This window comes from Rhinichthys klamathensis, unplaced genomic scaffold (genome assembly GCF_029890125.1).
Source record: "Rhinichthys klamathensis goyatoka isolate OS25496 unplaced genomic scaffold, OSU_Roscu_1.1 h1tg000172l_1, whole genome shotgun sequence".
In the NCBI taxonomy this organism is placed as follows: domain Eukaryota; kingdom Metazoa; phylum Chordata; class Actinopteri; order Cypriniformes; family Leuciscidae; genus Rhinichthys; species Rhinichthys klamathensis.
The window spans coordinates 485,049-503,692 of NW_026606702.1; the positions used below are offsets into that span (position 1 = coordinate 485,049).

General features: G+C 38.0%; 1 protein-coding gene across 4 annotated transcripts; it reads right to left on the reverse strand.

Moving 5' to 3' along the window:
* Positions 1-385: 385 nt before the first annotated feature.
* On the reverse strand, positions 386-18,365 carry npas2 (neuronal PAS domain protein 2). Of its 4 annotated transcripts, none has more exons than XM_056260052.1 (21): positions 18,066-18,365; positions 17,872-17,928; positions 16,856-17,010; positions 15,660-15,751; positions 14,692-14,781; positions 12,288-12,411; positions 11,651-11,764; positions 10,504-10,622; positions 10,314-10,396; positions 9,032-9,138; positions 8,658-8,805; positions 7,253-7,334; positions 7,032-7,158; positions 6,825-6,928; positions 5,474-5,545; positions 5,042-5,200; positions 3,861-4,025; positions 3,585-3,775; positions 1,932-2,024; positions 1,540-1,750; positions 386-1,408 (listed from the first exon to the last, which is right to left on the reverse strand). In XM_056260052.1, exons 1-21 carry the CDS (start codon positions 18,137-18,139, stop codon positions 1,211-1,213), a joined length of 2,565 nt encoding a protein of 854 aa, XP_056116027.1. In that variant the 5' UTR covers positions 18,140-18,365; the 3' UTR covers positions 386-1,210. The 4 variants fall into 4 exon arrangements, with proteins under 4 accessions (XP_056116027.1, XP_056116025.1, XP_056116028.1 ...); XM_056260050.1 differs by having other exon boundaries at positions 1,932-2,027; XM_056260053.1 differs by lacking the exon at positions 1,932-2,024.
* Positions 18,366-18,644: the final 279 nt, after the last annotated feature.

Below are 18,644 nucleotides of genomic sequence, written 5' to 3' on the forward strand. Positions count from 1 at the left end.
TTATGATTGTCTTCAATCATTGTCTTATTTTATCTATATTTGTTCATCACAGTTAAACTGCTGCACTTCCGCCCACCACCGTAAAACGATCACAAAGTCCCTCTTCTACGAAGCATAAATTAGACAGAGCTTCATCCCTGTGTAATACTGAAACTAAATATTAGCTCATCTGTTTATATTGACATCAAATCATTAGAGTTATGCTGTGTGGACATGCAGACCACATTAACATCTGAGAAATCAAAGAACCGTGTGATCGGCAAACATGCTTCTCTTGAGGAGTTATGTCTAGATGCTAGCCTGAAATATGACCATCCAGAACACATTATGTGGATGAACTTTATGTACAGTAAAGTGGATCCAGGAGAAAAAAAAAGAGTAACAGGGATTGAGTTGACCTCAACAGTAGGAAAATGTTGCCCTAGTCTGAACTTTTAAATTGTTCTTAAATATTTGAAATATACAACGTGATTCAAGTTTCTTACGTTAGCATTAACGTTACAACAGGAGAGGACTGAACTTGCTCTGCACATGATAACAGGCAGTCAAATTTATGCATTTTTGAAATGTTTGGGTCTTCGCTGAACTGTGCTCAGCTCCTCTCATCAGCATACACATATGAAATATGATGTGTGAAAAGCAGTTCATGACCATGTATTTTTCTTCTTTTTGGTGGGGCCATTTCTCTTTTAGCTAGTATTTTAGTATGCGTTTGAGAACAGAACATGTGACAGCAAACTCAGCGGACTCTGGATTGAGTTTAAGCTCTGTCAAGGCATTACTTGATTTTGTCTTGTTTGCGTGTGTTTGTATGTTAAAAAGTCCAGATAAAGTCAACGGGCTGTAACATTACAGTGCCAAAACCCTTCCGGCTTTCTGTCCTTTTTCTATCAATCGGAGCATCTGCTCGACTGCTCTGTGACCCGTCTCCATGAATAACAGATGGGTCACGCCCCATGTGGGCTCCTCCTACATATCCCAGCATCCTCTGCGTGCAGTCCGGGCCAGGCAGAGCCCTTGGGCCTCGTGGCGTTATCACCATCATTTGCTGTCATGGGAACTTTAAGGGACTTTGGCTTTCTCGATTTGGTTTGGCTCGGGACCGAGCCTTCCTCTGAGCCGAGAGAGAGTCCCTTCCCATCATGCCTTTCAGAGCTAAATGCTCAACGCACTTTCCTGGCAACCTCTTGTCTTCTCCCAGGGGGCGGGGCTACCGTTGGAGCATGTTTCTGTAGTCCGACAGGTTGCTGGACTGGGAGTGATGATGCTGCTGTTGCTGTTGCTGCTGCTGTTGTTGTTGTTGCTGCTGCTGTGGCTGTACGTATCCCACAATGCTTTGCTGTGGAATGCCAGGGGTGTGGAATAAGGCCTGAGTGGGAGTGCTGTGAATCAGACCCTGAGGCTGCATCTTCAAGAGAGAAAGAATGTTACCAGAACGTTTATGAATCACAAAACATGATTCAAGATGATATGATACAGTTGATGACTGAGAAGAACTGTAAATCTGAATCACAATTAATCAAAATTGTGTTTGTCTACCTGAAAGAACTGCTGAGGTTGCTGTAGAGGTAAGCCGTGCGGGGCAGCCACCGGGTGAGGCGTGTAGGTAGGTGTGGCCTGATGGGTGATGAAACTATTATGGGGGATCATGATTGGTGAGGTGAAGACGGGGGACGGGACAAGCACAGCGTTACAATTCACCTGCTGCACAGGGAAGGAAGGAGCCATCATCTGCTGGTCCAGAGGATATCTGTAACACACAGACAATATTGGTGAATTCAGAATAGTATACTCCTCATACTATCTCTATTATGGCAGAAATAGTTAAACGTAGTACTGTATACTAGTATGTTCTTCCAAATTCAGCCCAACAACCGGTCTATGACTTTACTTTCATTTTGAATGGGGCCATCAATCCCACACACACTTACTTGGTTTGTTGAATAGTTGAGCTGCACTGGGAAGACTGAGCCCCCCCATTGCTGTCTGATACAAGCGTCTGCATTGGCTGGTTTAGCAGCATCCTACTAATCCGAAAACACCCTGTATTATATTACTGATCAGATCAGGGAACAGGTCTTGTTACAATCACACATTCTGTGATATAACCAAAATCAGCCAATCAAGGAAGCTCCCTCACTCTACCAATCAGAAATCACCTCTCATTCTGTTGTCCCCTGCACAGTCATCACTAAATTAGATTGTAACTACTGTATCATGGATCTACTAGAATCTATTATTTATTAAGAAACAGATAAATAATATTTATTGCTGAAATTATTAAATATCATTAAAGGGGTCATGACACGAGAAATCAAGTTTCTTGACGTGTGTCGCGTCAAAAGCACTGATGCCCTCTATGTTGGATACAGTATACAGATGCACGTTCAGTTTCTGATGTGCTCCATGTATTTGAGTCTATCGACAAGAGGACAAATTGAAACGTAAAGAAATATTGGCTTTGACGTGTCCTGTTTTTTAAACAGCTTCAGCAGGATACCAGCGTCAGGAACAAGTGGATGGTTTGTTTAAATGGCATACCGGATCACATCGGAGGATTGCATGTTTGTTCAGAGCATTTTGTTTTGTGAATGAGGCACAGTGTAATGGAGAGTTTGCAAATAAACTTTTGTTGAAAGATGAAGCAGCCAGTTGTATTGGATCTGACAGCAGCTGCATTGCAAACCGTACGTAAATGATTTCATAATGTGTAAATGACAGTTTTATATGGATAATGTTTTCAAAACACTTACTCAAGTGCAATACTGTGTGGGCGTTGATACTGTTGAGTTAGCCAATCATAACAGTGGCCGTTTACAGACAAGTTTTAAAGGAGCCGCCCATTACAATTACAGAATGAGGGTCAGAATGAAGGTGAAAAAATAATAATTCCCCACATATATATTTGTTGTTTTGTGCAAAAAACGTTATAAACTTTAGGTGAACCTCAAGGAACATATTAAAATAATTTTTAAAAAATCCATGTCATAACCCCTTTAAAACTGCCTTTTCAAGCAGAGATAATGGTTTAGCCTAAAGGTTTTTCCTCTGATTTCTAGAACATAATTTCCAGAATATAAATGTCTACCTAATTTGATTTGAGAGGTATTATAGCTGGAATATTATAAAAGACAAGAAGCAACTCCAATGTTTGAACAAAAATTTGGTCTGATTTTCATATATGATTTGTCTGTTCAGACCAACGCATAAGCAATGGCAGACGGGTTGAATGAAAGTGCAAGAGTTCCAGGTTCTTTTTCTGCTATTCACTGTCCCTTATATGTGAAAAATGTATGTGAGCAGAGCACCACCAAATTGTAGTTATGCAACAGCCAATCACAGTTTTATTTGTGGTGCAATAGAAAACAGATTAGAACAACTCTCTGTTAATATTTTTTTTTTTTAAATGTTGCATTGACAGATTGTTCATGTCTGTCTGAACAGACACAAACACGTTTATTCAAATTAAAATGTTTATCACACTAAATTTTCTAACTGAACAGTCGTCTTGATACGGACAAGCCTTTACGATGTACTTCAGACACAGTAAACTGTGTTTTCTGTGTGTTAAGGTGTGTTGTTACCGTAGCTGTCCATCCTGGCTGTAGTCGGTGTGTGTGTTTCTTTGGCAGTGCGTGTCTTGTTGGGTTCTGTGTCCGTGGTTGGGGGAGAACATCATTGGGTTGCTGTAAAAGGGTGTGGTGATACTGGTGTGTGTCTGCATTGGAACACTGACGGCCTGCATGTGTCCAGTCTGAACCAGTCTCTGCTGCCCCTAAACACACATAAACACAAGACAACCATCAGTGTGTGTCACAAGTCTGTGAGTGAGTAATGTGTGTGTGTTGTGTAAAGTGTACCTGAGCAGATGAGCTACTGGGCTGTTCTCTGAGCAGTGTGTGTGATGAATGTGAAGCACAGTGTTGAGGTTTGGGGTGTGTGTTTTGTTGGGCTGGCCTGCCTGGACCCTGCGACTGTGAACCAGAACCGGCAAACTCTCCCTGTATCGGCTGCTGGAGAAACATCTGCAAGACAGCGATCCAAACACACTGTTCAGAATCAGACCACTTTAGTTCTAATAATAAATAAAGTAAGACTTCCAAAACAATAACTTCGTCTCTGAATACAGTAGCATTTTTTCTACAGAGAAGGAATATTGTATATCTACTGTACACTACTTTTCAAATGTTTGTGGTCAGCCAGTAAAAAAAGAAAGAAAAAGAAATGAATACATTCATTCAGCAAGGATGCATTAAACTGATCAAAAGTAACAGTGAAGACATTTATAATGTATAATTTCTAAATAAATTGTTCTTTTGAACTTTCTATTTATAAAAGAATCCTAAAAAAGTTTTCAATTAAGCAGCACAACTGTTTTCACCATTGATAATAATAAGAAATGTTTCTTGAGCACCAAATCAGCATATTAGAATGATTTCTGAAGGATCATGTGACACTGAAGACTGGAGGAATGATGCTGAAAATACAACTCTGCCACCTCAGAAATAAATTACATTTCACAATATATATTCAAATAGAGAGCAGTTATTATATAATAATAATAATAATAATATAATTATTTTAACAATATTTAAAATAACATTTCACAATAATACTTTTACTTTCAAGAACATAAAGTTCCGTTTGTTAACATTAGTTAACTACTTTAGTTAACAAGGGAACATTATTCTAAAGCATCTATTAATCTTAGTTAATGTTCATTTCAACATTTACTAATAAGTTATTCAAATCAAAAGTTTTACCTGTTAATATTATTAAATGGAACTGAGCTGACATGAACTAACAATGACCATCTGATATTAACTAATATTAACAAAGATTATTACTGTAACAAATGAATTGGTCATTGTTATTCAATGTTAGTTAACGCATTAACTAACGTTAACTAATAGAACAAAAAAAATCAGTAGTGTATTTCTTCCTCTTTTTACATCACATTTTCTATTTTTGATGTATTTAATCTGACCCAAATTTGCACAAATAAATATAATACTGCAAGTTTATGATTATGTGTGCGCACCTGTAGGTTGGCGAGCTGTAGTTTCTCTTTAATGTCGTGCAGCTCTTGTTGTTGTGTCTTGATGTCGGCCTGTAGGATGCGTGTCCGCTCCTCTAGCTGCTCTTTCAGCTGATGCATGACGCCTAACTGAGGCTGCTGGAATTCGTACAGAGATTGTGTCTGCAACCCACATGCACACGGAACATTGAGAACACACAAAAAGACTCGAGAGCAGCAACATATATCCCCTTTTCAAAACTGAGAACTTCTCTCAAAACCAGCTGTTGTTTCTCAACAGGATCTAGATTTGGCACCGTTACACAGTCGTTGGTAAAATGTTGACAATCTTTCTATTCTAAGATTAAAACAAACACTAAACTGTAGCTATACTTAAACATGGAGGGAAAGACAGAAGAGAGGAAGGAATAGAGGGGAAAGAGAGAGGATACTGACCATGGTGGATTGCTGACTGCAGGAGGGGGAGAGTGATGTGGCCTCCGAGGAGCTCTGCCTCTGAATCAGGGTCTAAAACAAACAGACACACAAAACATTCAGATACACACACAGACTGGTGATAACAACACATACAATACTGTATAAAAAGTAGGGGTCAGTAAGATTTTTGATCAAAATGTTTACGAAAGATTTAGATTTCAAATGAACAGTTTGTTTCCTTTCTATTCATCAAGGAATTCTGAATAAAATATCACAAGAAATACTTTTACATCATTAATAACAACAAGAGATGTTTCTTGAGCAACGAATCAGAATATTTGAATGATTTCTGAAGGATCATGTGACACTAAACACTGGAGTAATGATGCTGAAAATATGGCTTTTAAAATAAACATTTAAATTGTAATAACATTTAATAACATTACAGTTTTATTGTGTTTTAGATTAAATGGATGATGAGTATAAGAGACTTCTTTCAAAACTGTTAAAAAATATATTACCACCCCTAAACTTTTAAACAGTAGTGTACAGAGCCATAAAAGTATTCAAAGTGGTTTTAGGGAGTCGCTAGTTATATATATTATGATGTTTATGCATGTTTTGGGGTGGATTTTTAAAAGAATGTTGCAAAATTGTACCGTTAACTATTACTATCTGTACTGCCAAGAGTAGTGTTACGATACATTTCAGAGTATGAGCTGCAGTTGTATGTAGTTTTAACAATATTTAGTAATGTGTATTGTTTAATGGTTACATTTTTGCTACAGTTGGTCACTTAGATGAATTCTGCTTTTCTCATGTCTGAGTCCTTCATAACTCACCTTGATATTGGTGGGGACTTTTATGTGTTATTAAACATCTGATGAGACAAACTAATGACCTTATGATACAGATCTAAGGTCATCATCCATCTGCCTGTCTAATCTACACACCCTCACCTGTTGAATTCTATCTGCAAACACCTTTCTGTTGAATTAATTAAAAATAAAACACAAAAAAACTAAAATAAATGTTTATTAAATCACAACATTATAATGTACAGTATGAAAAAACGGACAATTCATTTTGACAATGGCTTAACAGTCTTATTAAATTACTAGTGTTTTTACAGACTTTAAATGAAAGTTAGTCTATATGTCAGACCCTGTTGGTTTATGAAATTGTTAACTGTTGCTGAGACTCAGCAAAGAAGATTTATAAAAATGAAAAAATAAATAAACGGAGCAGTTCTTATAGGGTCCTTGCACCATTGGGGCTTGTGTCCTAAAAAGATCACTGCAGATCCCCACCAGATCACGGCACATATAAATGATGATAATGAAGAGGATGATGAGGTGCATGTTTGTACCTTCGATCCACTATGTGGCATTCTGCTGGAGCTCTTCTCAGGACCAATGGAAGCAGACTGCCGTGATGACGTGCATGCTTCTGTGTACCTCACCGATGAGTTCGCTATGGACACAGACACACACAGGTTACATTCACATGACCCTCTTATGCACATGTACACCTCATAAGGACAGAAGTGTTCGCAGAGGTTCGTGTTTGTACTTACATGCAGAGTCGGACAGTGCTGTGTGTGATGATTTTCTCGAGCTTTGTGATGACACTGATCGAGCGCTGTTGATTCTGTCCCGTGTTTTTTTCAAAGGAGGACACATGTCCAAAAACACCTCCTGGCCCTACACAGACAAAACTCATTTGAATAACTATTCACATAAACAAATAGGAATGCAAACAAAAAAGCTGTGTGTGTGTGTGTGTGTGTAGTAGTACCTTGACTGAGGATGTGGCCATATCAGATGAGCTTTCCTCCAATCCAAACTCTCTCCTTCTCTCCGCTCGGACTTCAGCATAACTTTAGAGAGAGACAAAGTGTTTTGTTTTTACTTTTCATTCTTTCAACTTGTACATCCACTGTGAAAAGCTGTAGACCAGTGGTTCTCAACTTTTTTGACTCCAACACTGTGTCTACACCTGCGCCGCAACAGCTCGAGGCTGTCAACGGTGGACGCGACAAAGCGACCGTTGCAAATCCATTTGTTCTTCGTGTCAGATGTAGCGTGAGCGCTTGAAGTATGTCAGAAATAGAACGGGGCTTCAGTTTACTGTCGGGAATTTGTTGTGTCACATTGCGCCGCATCCAGTGTAGACATCATCACTCCCCATTGACCACAACAATTTTTGAGGGCCTCTTTTTCAGTTGTTTGTGATTTACTGGATAAAAATAAGGATTTTTTTTTTAATACATAAAATATACTTACAATTTCTACCCAATAAAATATTCTAGAACTTGTCATTACTAGAAAAATGTTTATTCTTTAGAAAAATGCCCATAGAGTTGTAAGATTTTATGAATTTTAAATAATAATCCATTTACAGGACTTTTCCAGGAGTCTTTCTCATATATCCAAGATTTCCAAGACTGTAGGAATACTGGTTCTTCAAGGACAAAAAAATAAGAAATAACTTGATTTGTAGTTGCTTTTTCATTTTTTTTTTTTTAAGTCATCTTGAGGACCCTGTGGAAGTTTTCTGATGCCACCAAGTGGGCCCTGGGCCCCTGGTTGAGAACCACTGCTGTAAAATGACCCTGTAATGTGGTGCATTTCTGAAAACAGGGTACATTTTGAAGGCCAAATCTGTAGTAACACAAACTAACCACTAGATGGAAACTGAGGCTAAAAGATAATAGACATTGTAAAACAGACTCAATTAATTGAGCTGATAACCATATTAAATACTTGGATTTTATTTTTTGAAGTTATGAACAGGCATTTGAACACAGATATCCATGTTACAAATATTAATCCTAAACATTTTTAAAATGCTTCAATATGCTTGTGCGAGTGAAGTGTTTTTGTTTATACGCATATAAAATTGAGTGTGTGTACTTTCCAGTGTGTGACTTAGACTTCTTTATTGTCATTGTAACAGAGACACAACGAAATTCTCTGTGACACAAGCATATAAAAACTACAATTCCGACAAACATTAAAATGACAAAGAACAACAAATTTCAATTAATTAAATCCAATGATATATATAAAGAATATATAAAAATAGAATATAATCAAGACATGTCAAGTCGAAACAAGCTATTTGGTTTCTTAAGGTGCTTTGCTTTCCAATATACATGTATGATTTTTTTTTTTTTCATATGAATGGTGGTGTGTTTTACCTGACCACGTTGTGTGTACAGACGATAAACTCTGGTTTGGAGTTCCACTGGTGGTATGTGATGTAATAGTGTGTCTGTAGCCAGATCCACTGCTGCCCTTTAGTCAGGAACCGATAGTAACAGGATTTTCCTTTCCCAAATTGCATCACTGCAATACACACATCCATGCACACAAGCTCTCAAGATCAAAAGTCTCTAAAAAAGATTAGAGAGCTTCTCACAAGGTCTCTCATCTTGCCTGGTGGGAAAGCTCCTCAAGTTTTCAGCTCCTCTGTGATTCACACAAACAGCACAAAATTTCCAAGCCAGTACACTGACCTAGTTTTAGAAGAGAGCGAGAGCGAGAGAGAGAGAGACTTTGAGATAACACTCACATTGTTTATGACACTGAGCAATCAGCTCCAGGTCGTCCACATGGTAGTAGTCGTAACCAGAGGTCCCCAAAACCTCAAACGGTAGGTACCCGATGATAGGAGAGGCCCTGCGAACACACACACACACACGTTCAGTACATACTATCTGCTAATTCCAAGCATTGGCCCAATTTACAAAACACAAACTCAAATCGTATGTCCTTTCAGACCCATTAAAAAAGGCTGAGCATTTCCCCTTGAGACTAAAGGAATGAAACATGGGGGCTCAGATGAGCCGGCAAACACTCATCGCCATGGAAACCACTGAAATAAGCAAGAGCTTGGTGTCCATAGCCTGCCTGAGTCTGTAAGTGTTTGTAAATAAAGAGGCATGTAAGCTTAACAGTGAGGTGTCAGTAAGATTAAAAAAAAAATGTTTTATCAAAATTACAGTAAAACCGTAATATTGTGAAATTTATTACAATTTCGTTTTCTATTTTTATATATTTTGAAATTACATTTATTCCTGTGATGACAAAGCTTCATCATGACTCCAGTCTTCACGGTCACATGACGATATGCTGATTTGGTTCACAAGAAAAATCTTTCATTATTATCAAAATGTAAACCAGTTGTGTGTGTGTTATACGTTTTATAAATTCCCCAATGTAAACACTCTGTCTCACAAACACTGTTTGTTTGACAATTTGGACCAGAGCAACACTGGCTCAACCAATTGTGTGAGTTTGGGCGCAGGCAGGACTATCTGCATGACTGACCAATAGAAAATGCAGGGAGTGTTAAGGAAACCTGTTTGAAAACCACATTATTTTTGTTGATGCTGAAATTGCACACTTCCCCTTTAAAGAGAGAGTTTGACGAGACAGCTCGAATGTCCAATTATAGCTCTGTGGGGAACAGGACATCCAGTACTCACACACACACATGGTTATGTAACTCTCTGGGGGTCAGAAAAGCCTCCTGAGTAAATAATCACTATCCTGAAATTTATGAATGGCCACAGCTGAATAAAAACATCACATTAAAATAGGAGTGTGAGAATAGATTCAAGCACACGCAACATCTGATGACATCCCTGGCCCTCGCAGCCGTGCGTGGGACAGCGGAAAGTCTGAATTAGCAGATGTAAGTGGGTCAGAGACTGATGAATGAATTAAGCAAATGACAATCAGAAAGAGTCACGAATAAACCTACGAAATGGACCTAACGGAGTGCAGTACAACAGACCATGCAGAACCACAACATCAGAGTCATTTGCATAATTGAGCGGCATTTGACTCACCTGTGATCTAAGAAGAGAAATTTCCATTCCAGACTGTGTCTTGATGTGAATTCATCACACACATCCTCCATGTTGCACATATCCTATAACACACACACACACTAAGTCTGTCCTTCCTTTGACGTAAGGATGAATGCAAGTAGTGTGTGTAATATTGATTTTGTGCATGTGTGATTCTGTGCACTGTTACCTTCAGAAACTGAGGGGTCACGAGTCTCACTGTGGCTATGAGACAGATCTGCTCCTCTAATGAAGACTGCAGTGTGCGCGGGAACGCCAGCTCATAACCGTTACATGTAGACAGAGGCACTGCAACACAGAAAAAACATCATGTTCTGTTTAAAAAACACCCACAATGACCAGATTTCAGAGATTAAGTATTAAACTTGGCACAACTTAAGGTATATTTTATGTATATTACACCAACTTCTAGTGAATGGCAGTGAATGAATTTAAAATGTATTTTTTACTTCTATTTCTATACTTATTTTACTACTATTTTGTATTATTATTAATAATTTATACACAGTTGCATAACCATAGCCACTATGTTAAGCCTGTGCTTTAAGAACTAGTCTGACCAACTAGCAATTAGTTAGGGGTAATCAGTCTTACCTTTCAGATTTAAATTAGAACAATCTGCCTTTTTATGTAACTGACTTTTAAAATTCATGACCAGTCTTGAAGAAGAAAAAAATGAGATGACTAACTTGTAAGACTAGTCTAAGCAGTTTATGCAACCGGCCTTGATTCTTCAATACAAATCTTGATTCTTTAAAAAAATATATATATTTAAATATTGTATTTATTTTTATAAATAAAAAAATAATTATATTTTATTATATTTCAATGTAAAATTATATATATATATATATATATATATATATATAAACAAATTTTAACTTTATATTATTCTAAAAAGTTATGTTTCAAGCAGTGGTTATAATATTGTACTTGAACTTTGACTTCTTAAACAAGAAAGCTAAAAATGTTTACAGAGAGGACTAGCATTGTTCTGGTCTTCTTCTCATTTTCACATTCCCTTTCAGTAAAAATGTGACCTCATAATGACATTCTACATGTAAATCAGGAGACAGACAAATAGTTCCAACATAGGCAAATCATCCTCCTCATTAAATCTCTTCCTCAACCAAATACACAGGAAGAAACACAAATGCATGCTCACTCCAATTGCTTACTAACACAGCTAAAGTTGACTTCTCAAATCAAGTAATAAACAGAAATATAACAATATCCATCTATATCCATCAATTATTAGTGTCTATCTTTGTGTTGCATGTAGCTCTGGTAGATGTAAAAAATAAATAAAAACCCACCGTTACTATGAAACTTGAAATCTCCAACAAATTTGACATATTCATATGTGGGCGGTTCTTTCGGGTTAACATTCCCCCTCGCTAAATGACAGCAGAACTCGACGTGCGTCTCATCTGAAAGAAAGAAAGTGTGCACAGGGAGAGGAAAGAGACTGTTAGCAGCTGATGTAACAGCAATTCAGTTTGCCAGACAAACCCACAAGGTTGATGTTCTATTATGGCTGTGGCCTAAGTGTGACTTTGATGATTATCCAAAAATACATACAATGACCTGACAGACCATACAACAGTGTGTGAGTGTGTGTTTGTTTTGTTCACAAGCGAGTGTGACCAGTGAAACAGAGGTGGTTCTGGTGATCGAAAGAGATCAAAAAGTCAACAGTGACTGTTTTTTCTACCTGTATCTCTCAGTATTAGTGTGTGTGTGTGTCTCTCTCAGGGATTGGGGTCAGAGCTGTATGTGGGATTATCAGGGTGTTGTAACAGATAATCTCTGTTACACTGCACACGCAGAGCCTCTATAATTAGCCTTGAGTGTAATCATAGAGCACAATACATCCAGGCAATAAGACGGCACACTCTCACAGCATATTGCATCTGTGTTTTCAGGTGTGTGAATGTGTGTGTATACACTCACTGCTGTTGAGTAGGTCCACAGCAGAAGGCTCCGTCAAGAGCATGTGTGATGACAGAAGTTTGTACACCTCTCCGTGCTCTCGCTCTGGCAGGAAGTTCAAAATGTTCTGGTCCACCATATCTGACTGAGACACAGCAGTATCCATAGCAACGTCACTCCCAGCTCGCTTCCATCAGTGCTACACAATGCACTACATTTCCCACAATACTAAGCACTTCAGTATAACATGATTTCACAAGAAATTTCATTTTGAATAATTATTCATCATTATTAATTGTAATAATAATTAGCTATCCATGAAAATTCAAAAGATAGGTCCTACAGCATCATCAGCTTGTGGCAGTGTTGTTATTGTTAACTAATACCGAGGGCCAGATTTACTAAACAGGGCAAATTAGCATGAGGGTGCAATTCCAAAAAAGCGCAGATGGGAGTGAAAATTAAAGAACACAGACGCAGCCGGATCATTTTCATAATGACCAGCGCAATCTACCAAGAGCAGTGCAAATTAGCATCTGGTTTAGGATGCTTTTTTGGGCGCTAAATAATGGTGCAAATACCAGTAAATTGACTAGTGAAAACCTTAGTAAATAGCGTTGTGTGATTAATTTAAATACTCTTCTCCCATAAAACTCCTACAAATGCATATGCAATAAGGTCAGCCGCAAAAATACTTATTTACTATTTTTATAAAAAATACTATTTTTAACGCCAAAAGAAGGTTTGTGCTGGGCAAGCTGTTAGTAAATCTGGCCCTCAACCTATTAAAAAACATGTTTGGTAATTCAAAATAAAGTTGAAATAAATCATATATTAGATGAAAATTTGAAAATGTTGCCTTGGCAACTAATTGAAATGAATAAGTTTAAGTGTAAGCATAATTAAACTAAAACTCAAATAAAAATAACTTCAAGCTATACAGAAATATAAAAGAAAAGCTAATAAAAGCACATACAATTACGAAAAACTAAATTCAAAATAATAATAAATACAATAATAATATATAAATAATACTAAAGCTGCCTTGTTGCTTGAACCAGCATTCTGCTGTAACAGGAACTGGCACCATCTCAACAAAATCATAAGAGTATTAGCACAATCTGTGTAGATCCATAATTGCCACACATGACCTCAGTGCCACCTGAGTTCAGCTTGTTTGATTCCTAAATAACAAGAGTCTGCTAAGCCCACCTCTCTGCTTGAGGTCAAAGGTTATGGCTTTGACAGTGATGGAACTAATCATCATCACTATTATCAAACCGCATTTGTGACCCACACACAGCAGGAACCGAACTAACAGTAAAGTTTGGAATAGGGCTGTCACTTTTGTGAAAAAATCCTGATCGATTTTTGAGACATAAATGTTCATTGAATCGATTGTAAAATCGATTTTCCATGTCTAAAAACGTTTCCATTTTCAGCGCCAAATATAGGCAAATCCACGGACAACTAACAGGCATTAGGACGAACGTAAAGAGTGCGCTTGAGACGCGCACAAGTCAGCAATATTTCTGATGATTTATTGGCATGAAGTTTCGTGCACAATGACAAACAGGAGTGCAACGTTCTCGAAAAACAATAAGCAGAGTGGACTGCCATAACACCAATGAAAAACATTACTGCAGGCTTCGACATGGCTGTGTTTACGATTAGAAATGTCAAACAAATTTCGCCTACGTAGGCGATTGTAGGCCGAATCTGTATCTGTATGCATGAGACTGTCTGAATACCGGCAGAATTCACATTTTTGTTGTAAAAAGAGACACATTATGCAGAAGTATAGTATAGTTTGTATGTGTGTTTGTCAGAGCCTGCAGTTGCTGTGTGACGCGCGTTCGCTGCGGGCGTGTCGTCGTGACGAGCTGGACGCGCTCCGAGAGAAGGCCGTTAAAATCGATTCCCTATTTTCGTTTTCGATACTTGTGTTGGTTGGTCCGATCGATTGTGCAATCGATTTTCGAACATAAAGTGACAGCCCTAGTTTGGAAGCAAATCTCATTAGACTGGCAGCATGGGATCACACTCTGAATGGATTTTGACACATTTGCAGAGTTAAGAAGAGAGGTGCATTGATTCAGGTTTATGAAATGTTTGTTTTTTTCTGTAATAAGTTAAACCACTTGACTGGCAATAAGCCAAAGCACTTGACATTTCATGATTTTCAGATACTGTACAGTTCTGAACATCTAATAAAAATCTGCAGCATTTCCTAAGGACTGTTGTCAACCGCTTACAGAAAATCTGCTGTGTGTGGGCTGTCTTAACTATGTTTAGAAAAACATAGGCAAAATAGCATGAGTTTGCCTGACTAGTCATAATAAAACAGGGTTTTATTCTCAGAGGTAATGAGTTCATCCAAATCAAGTTCTCTTTAAATCCCATTGGACCCCACCCCATCACTTACCGGCAGATGGCCAATGAGAGACGAGACACTGTCAGATACATATATGATGTTCCCATCTGTGGTAAGAGCTATTAGGAAACCATCCAAAGCCTGCCATCACACAGAAAATTACATTCTGAATCAGCAGAAATTCTCATAATATACTGATGAAAGTTTTCCCTCTGTTATTTAAGAAATAGTTCATCTAAAAATAAAAATTCTGTCATTATCGAGTCATCATTCAGTAATTATTCAGTGAATGACTGAGCTGAACTTTGAATATTGGTCTTGTCCCCACACAAAATAACGGATGGGTATTCAATTTGAATCTAATTAATGTGCAAGATAATTTATTCATCTAGAAATTCTTTCCTCAAAGCTGAGAACGCTGGTTAAGAAAAACCTTTGTAGGTGCAGAATGCTGCCTATCAGGCTCTTGAAGTTGCACAATATTTTTTCATTGTTTTCTTAACGTAACAAGAAATACACAAAGGATTCCCCAACGCATAACATCTTCACGTGTCACTGCTTTTATAGGCATGATTCACTGTACTTGTACATTGGAAAGTCTGAGACTGGGAACTGACAAGAGCCTGAGCTTGTTTTTAAAAGGAAGTGTTCATGTGTGAATGTTTCCTTAATGCAGGAAACTCTGGGGATAATTAAAAAACGCCCCATACAAAGCGCAACATCCGGTTTTCAGGCTCTAGGAATGCTGTGCGCAGTTCAGACTGACTCTGTATATTCACTTCATGTATTTCTGCTACTCTACATGATTAAAGTTAAACATTTTCCTTTATTTGTAAAATGGGTTTTCTTCAAGGAGGCAACATGGTTGAGCCTGAAGCAGTGCTATAAGGCATCTCATAGTCTCACAAAACACATGATGTGTTGACAGCATGGGGCTTAATAAATACAGCTGAAGTATGGAATATTCCCACAAGACTACAGAAAAACTGAAGGTGAATGAGGCAGATATGATGCTTTACCTCCAACATTAACTGGGTGAATTCCTCATTGCTGAGGAAAGAAGGCTTCCAGTCCTGCCGGACCTCACAAGATTCTGTTTGACCTGTGATCTCTGGAAAACACCAAACGGCAGGAAGAATTTTTTTTAGGAAGGCTGTAAGAACATGATTATGGAATTCTGAGAAAGGGAATGTGTGAACTAACAAGTTTGGATGGAACGGATAAAAATCTTAAGAAATTTATATCAAGCAGTAAGTAAGGTCTGAGATTGGGGGAAGTTGGGAATGGCACTTGAACTGTTTATAGGAGCAGTGAAATCTGCTGCCAGTAAACGTTGTGCCGACGGCCTGACAGCTGTGCCCTGGATTCAGACAGGAAATGGAACTGGGCCCATCACAGAGCAGCTCCTGGCACTCAAAGGTGTTGGTAGTGGCACCCCCAGGAGCTTGCAGCAGTTTGCTCCTCCCACCAAATGCAAAAATAAAGTAAAAAGTATTCTGTTCTTCAAACCAGGGTCCAAAATTAATACTCGCCAAATGTGCGTAAATCATGGGCTTAGCGAGTAAATAAAATGGAGTCAATGTTTTAAATCAATTGTGGCAATGATAATACGATCATCACTGGTGTGAGGTGGAGAGATTCAAAACAAATCCAACCGTCTCCCAAAACAAACATCTGTGACTCTTTGAGGTTTACCTCTCTGGAAAAAGTTTAGCTGAATGCCTTAAGGATTTTTTTACACCAGAACTCCACCCTTCCATACACAAATAGGAGGAACAAAATCATGATTTACGTCTTCATGTCTTTGTGCCAGGTGCAGTTTCACTTAGAGGTGAAGAGTAAGACTGGCTAATATTGTGTATGACAGTTAAATTAATTAATTAAAAAAATTAAAATATATAGAAATATTTGTCCTGGATGATAATATTTAGACATTTACAATAAAATAAATGTATTTAATACACACATATATACATGATGTTTTATTAAATATAACATTTATTGCAGAATGCTGCTATGGTTTGAGCTGGGTATCATTCTGCTTTTTTGACTACATTTTCTTAAAAATTTCCAAATGAAATCAATGAAATAATTCATATAACAAGGCATATAAGGCAATGAGAATGGAACACAAACATAAATTTCCATTAAACTGCTTTTTTTTTTTCGTAGACTGGGAGCAACTCTGAATATTTTAACATGATTTTTCCCTGACCTTTCTGTTTCTGCAGGAAGTCAATGGTCCTCTGCAGGATGGTGGATTTGTCCATCTTGCGGGGGTGACCTTGACCCTGCAGCATAGTACACAGCTCTTTAATGAGAACATTGAACTGGTCTCTCCTCTTCTTCTCTGATTTATTACGGGACGCCCTGCAGAGAGATGGGCAGAAAGAGATGACACTCACATTACTTCAGACAATCAGAGATTGAAGATGGCATGTTTGTGTCTGTGTGTATTGGTTTGCATGTAAGAAAAAACATGAATTAAAAATGCATGTACACATGCTGACTACGGAACAAATATATAAAATGGAATAAAAGAAAATCTTAATGGCGTAATTTTACTGACAGTTCTGTTCTGAAACTACAAGTCAAAAAGAAAATGTCTGTATGTGGTGATGATGGTGTTTGTGTATGCTTTCTCATGAGGATCTCAGATAACTGTAGAGAATTACAAACATTTCTGTTCTAGGCATCCGTATCTCTTATATACCTTCAACAATTTTACAATTTCATTTCAATTACAACTGAGGATAATGATTTTAGGCTTCCAGCTAATGGTTTATACACTTGCAACATGATATAATAAGTAAAATTGGAAACACCTGTGCACAATGTCATGCAAACTGACAAAAATATTGTGAGGTTTTATTTTTTTCAGATTGCTTTTTTTGGATTGAAGTTTGTTATAGAAAAACGTTTTTTTCCCCCCCCCTAATTTTAATAATAATAATGCCTTCTCCCATCAAAAAAACTCTTTCAACCCTTTCCATTATCTCCAATTTCCATTACTCTCTTTCTCTCTATATATATCAGCCCTAGACACTCACAAGTAAAATCTATTGTATTGAGTGAAAGTGTGAAGAGCTTTTAAAGGTGTGATTTCTTAAACGTCTCTGGGCACAATTAAAGTTCACAGGTTTACAGTCTAATGTGGGATTTTATAATTCAACATAATCACACAATAATGTGTAGCCTACCATCACTATAAAGAGCAAAACACACACAGACCTTTTTGCTCTGTCCTTCTCATCTTCGTCCATTAAATCATCCACACAGCTGCTTGTGCTGCAAGCAGAGGAAAATGTTTTCTACTTAAAATTCCTATTTGGCACCATCAAAATCTCACCGAACAATAAAACATGGCAAATTAATTATAAATGGACAAAAAGGACAAGCATATTGTGACATTAGTGTGGACTCACTCCCATTCCCTCCGGCTGGATGGACAAAGGCCTCCAAACTCCGAAAGGTTGTCCATGCTCACTCCTTCTCCCATTCAGGCCGTCTGTGAAGGCTGGCGTGTCCCATTCGCGTTTTCTACACTTAAAACACCCACAGAAATTCTAATAGACGCCACACGCTAACCACCTAATGCTAGTGGTAAGCCACTACTCCCAATTCTCAGATGGCTTGCCGTCGGTGTTACCCCACTGATGATTGGCAGCCGATAGATGCTGAGGTTATGTCCTTATGGCTAGCCAGTCCTTGAATGCTAAAAACTGGCTTTTCATCAAGATATCGTTAATCGATATCCAGCCAAAAAATGCTAATGTACACTTGCAGAACTTCGTTCTCTCTCCATGAAGTTAGTGGTGGAAACAGTAGACCCTGTGGAGGAAAACAAAAAGGGGGTTTTAATTTTCAGTATTTGGCTGTATTTATGATCGTTTTTATTCTGATTCAATTATACTGCAGCTAAAATTGTTTGGTATTGTTAAAGGCTGGGACACGCCAAGCTGACGGTCGGCGGTCGGGCAACGTTGGGCTGTTTTTGAGCGTCG

What these genes read in the sequence shown, in the direction of transcription:
- npas2 (XM_056260050.1), bottom strand. Translation starts at nt 18,139, where the DNA reads ATGGGAGAAGGAGTGAGCATGGACAACCTTTCGGAGTTTGGAGGCCTT. An exon ending in TACAGCTCGCCAACCTACAG is followed by an intron (nt 4,026 to 5,041) that starts GTGCGCACACAT and finishes GCTGTCTTGCAG; the next exon opens with ATGTTTCTCCAGCAGCCGAT. An exon ending in TCAACTATTCAACAAACCAA is followed by an intron (nt 1,751 to 1,931) that starts GTAAGTGTGTGT and finishes TGTGTGTTACAG; the next exon opens with ATATCCTCTGGACCAGCAGA.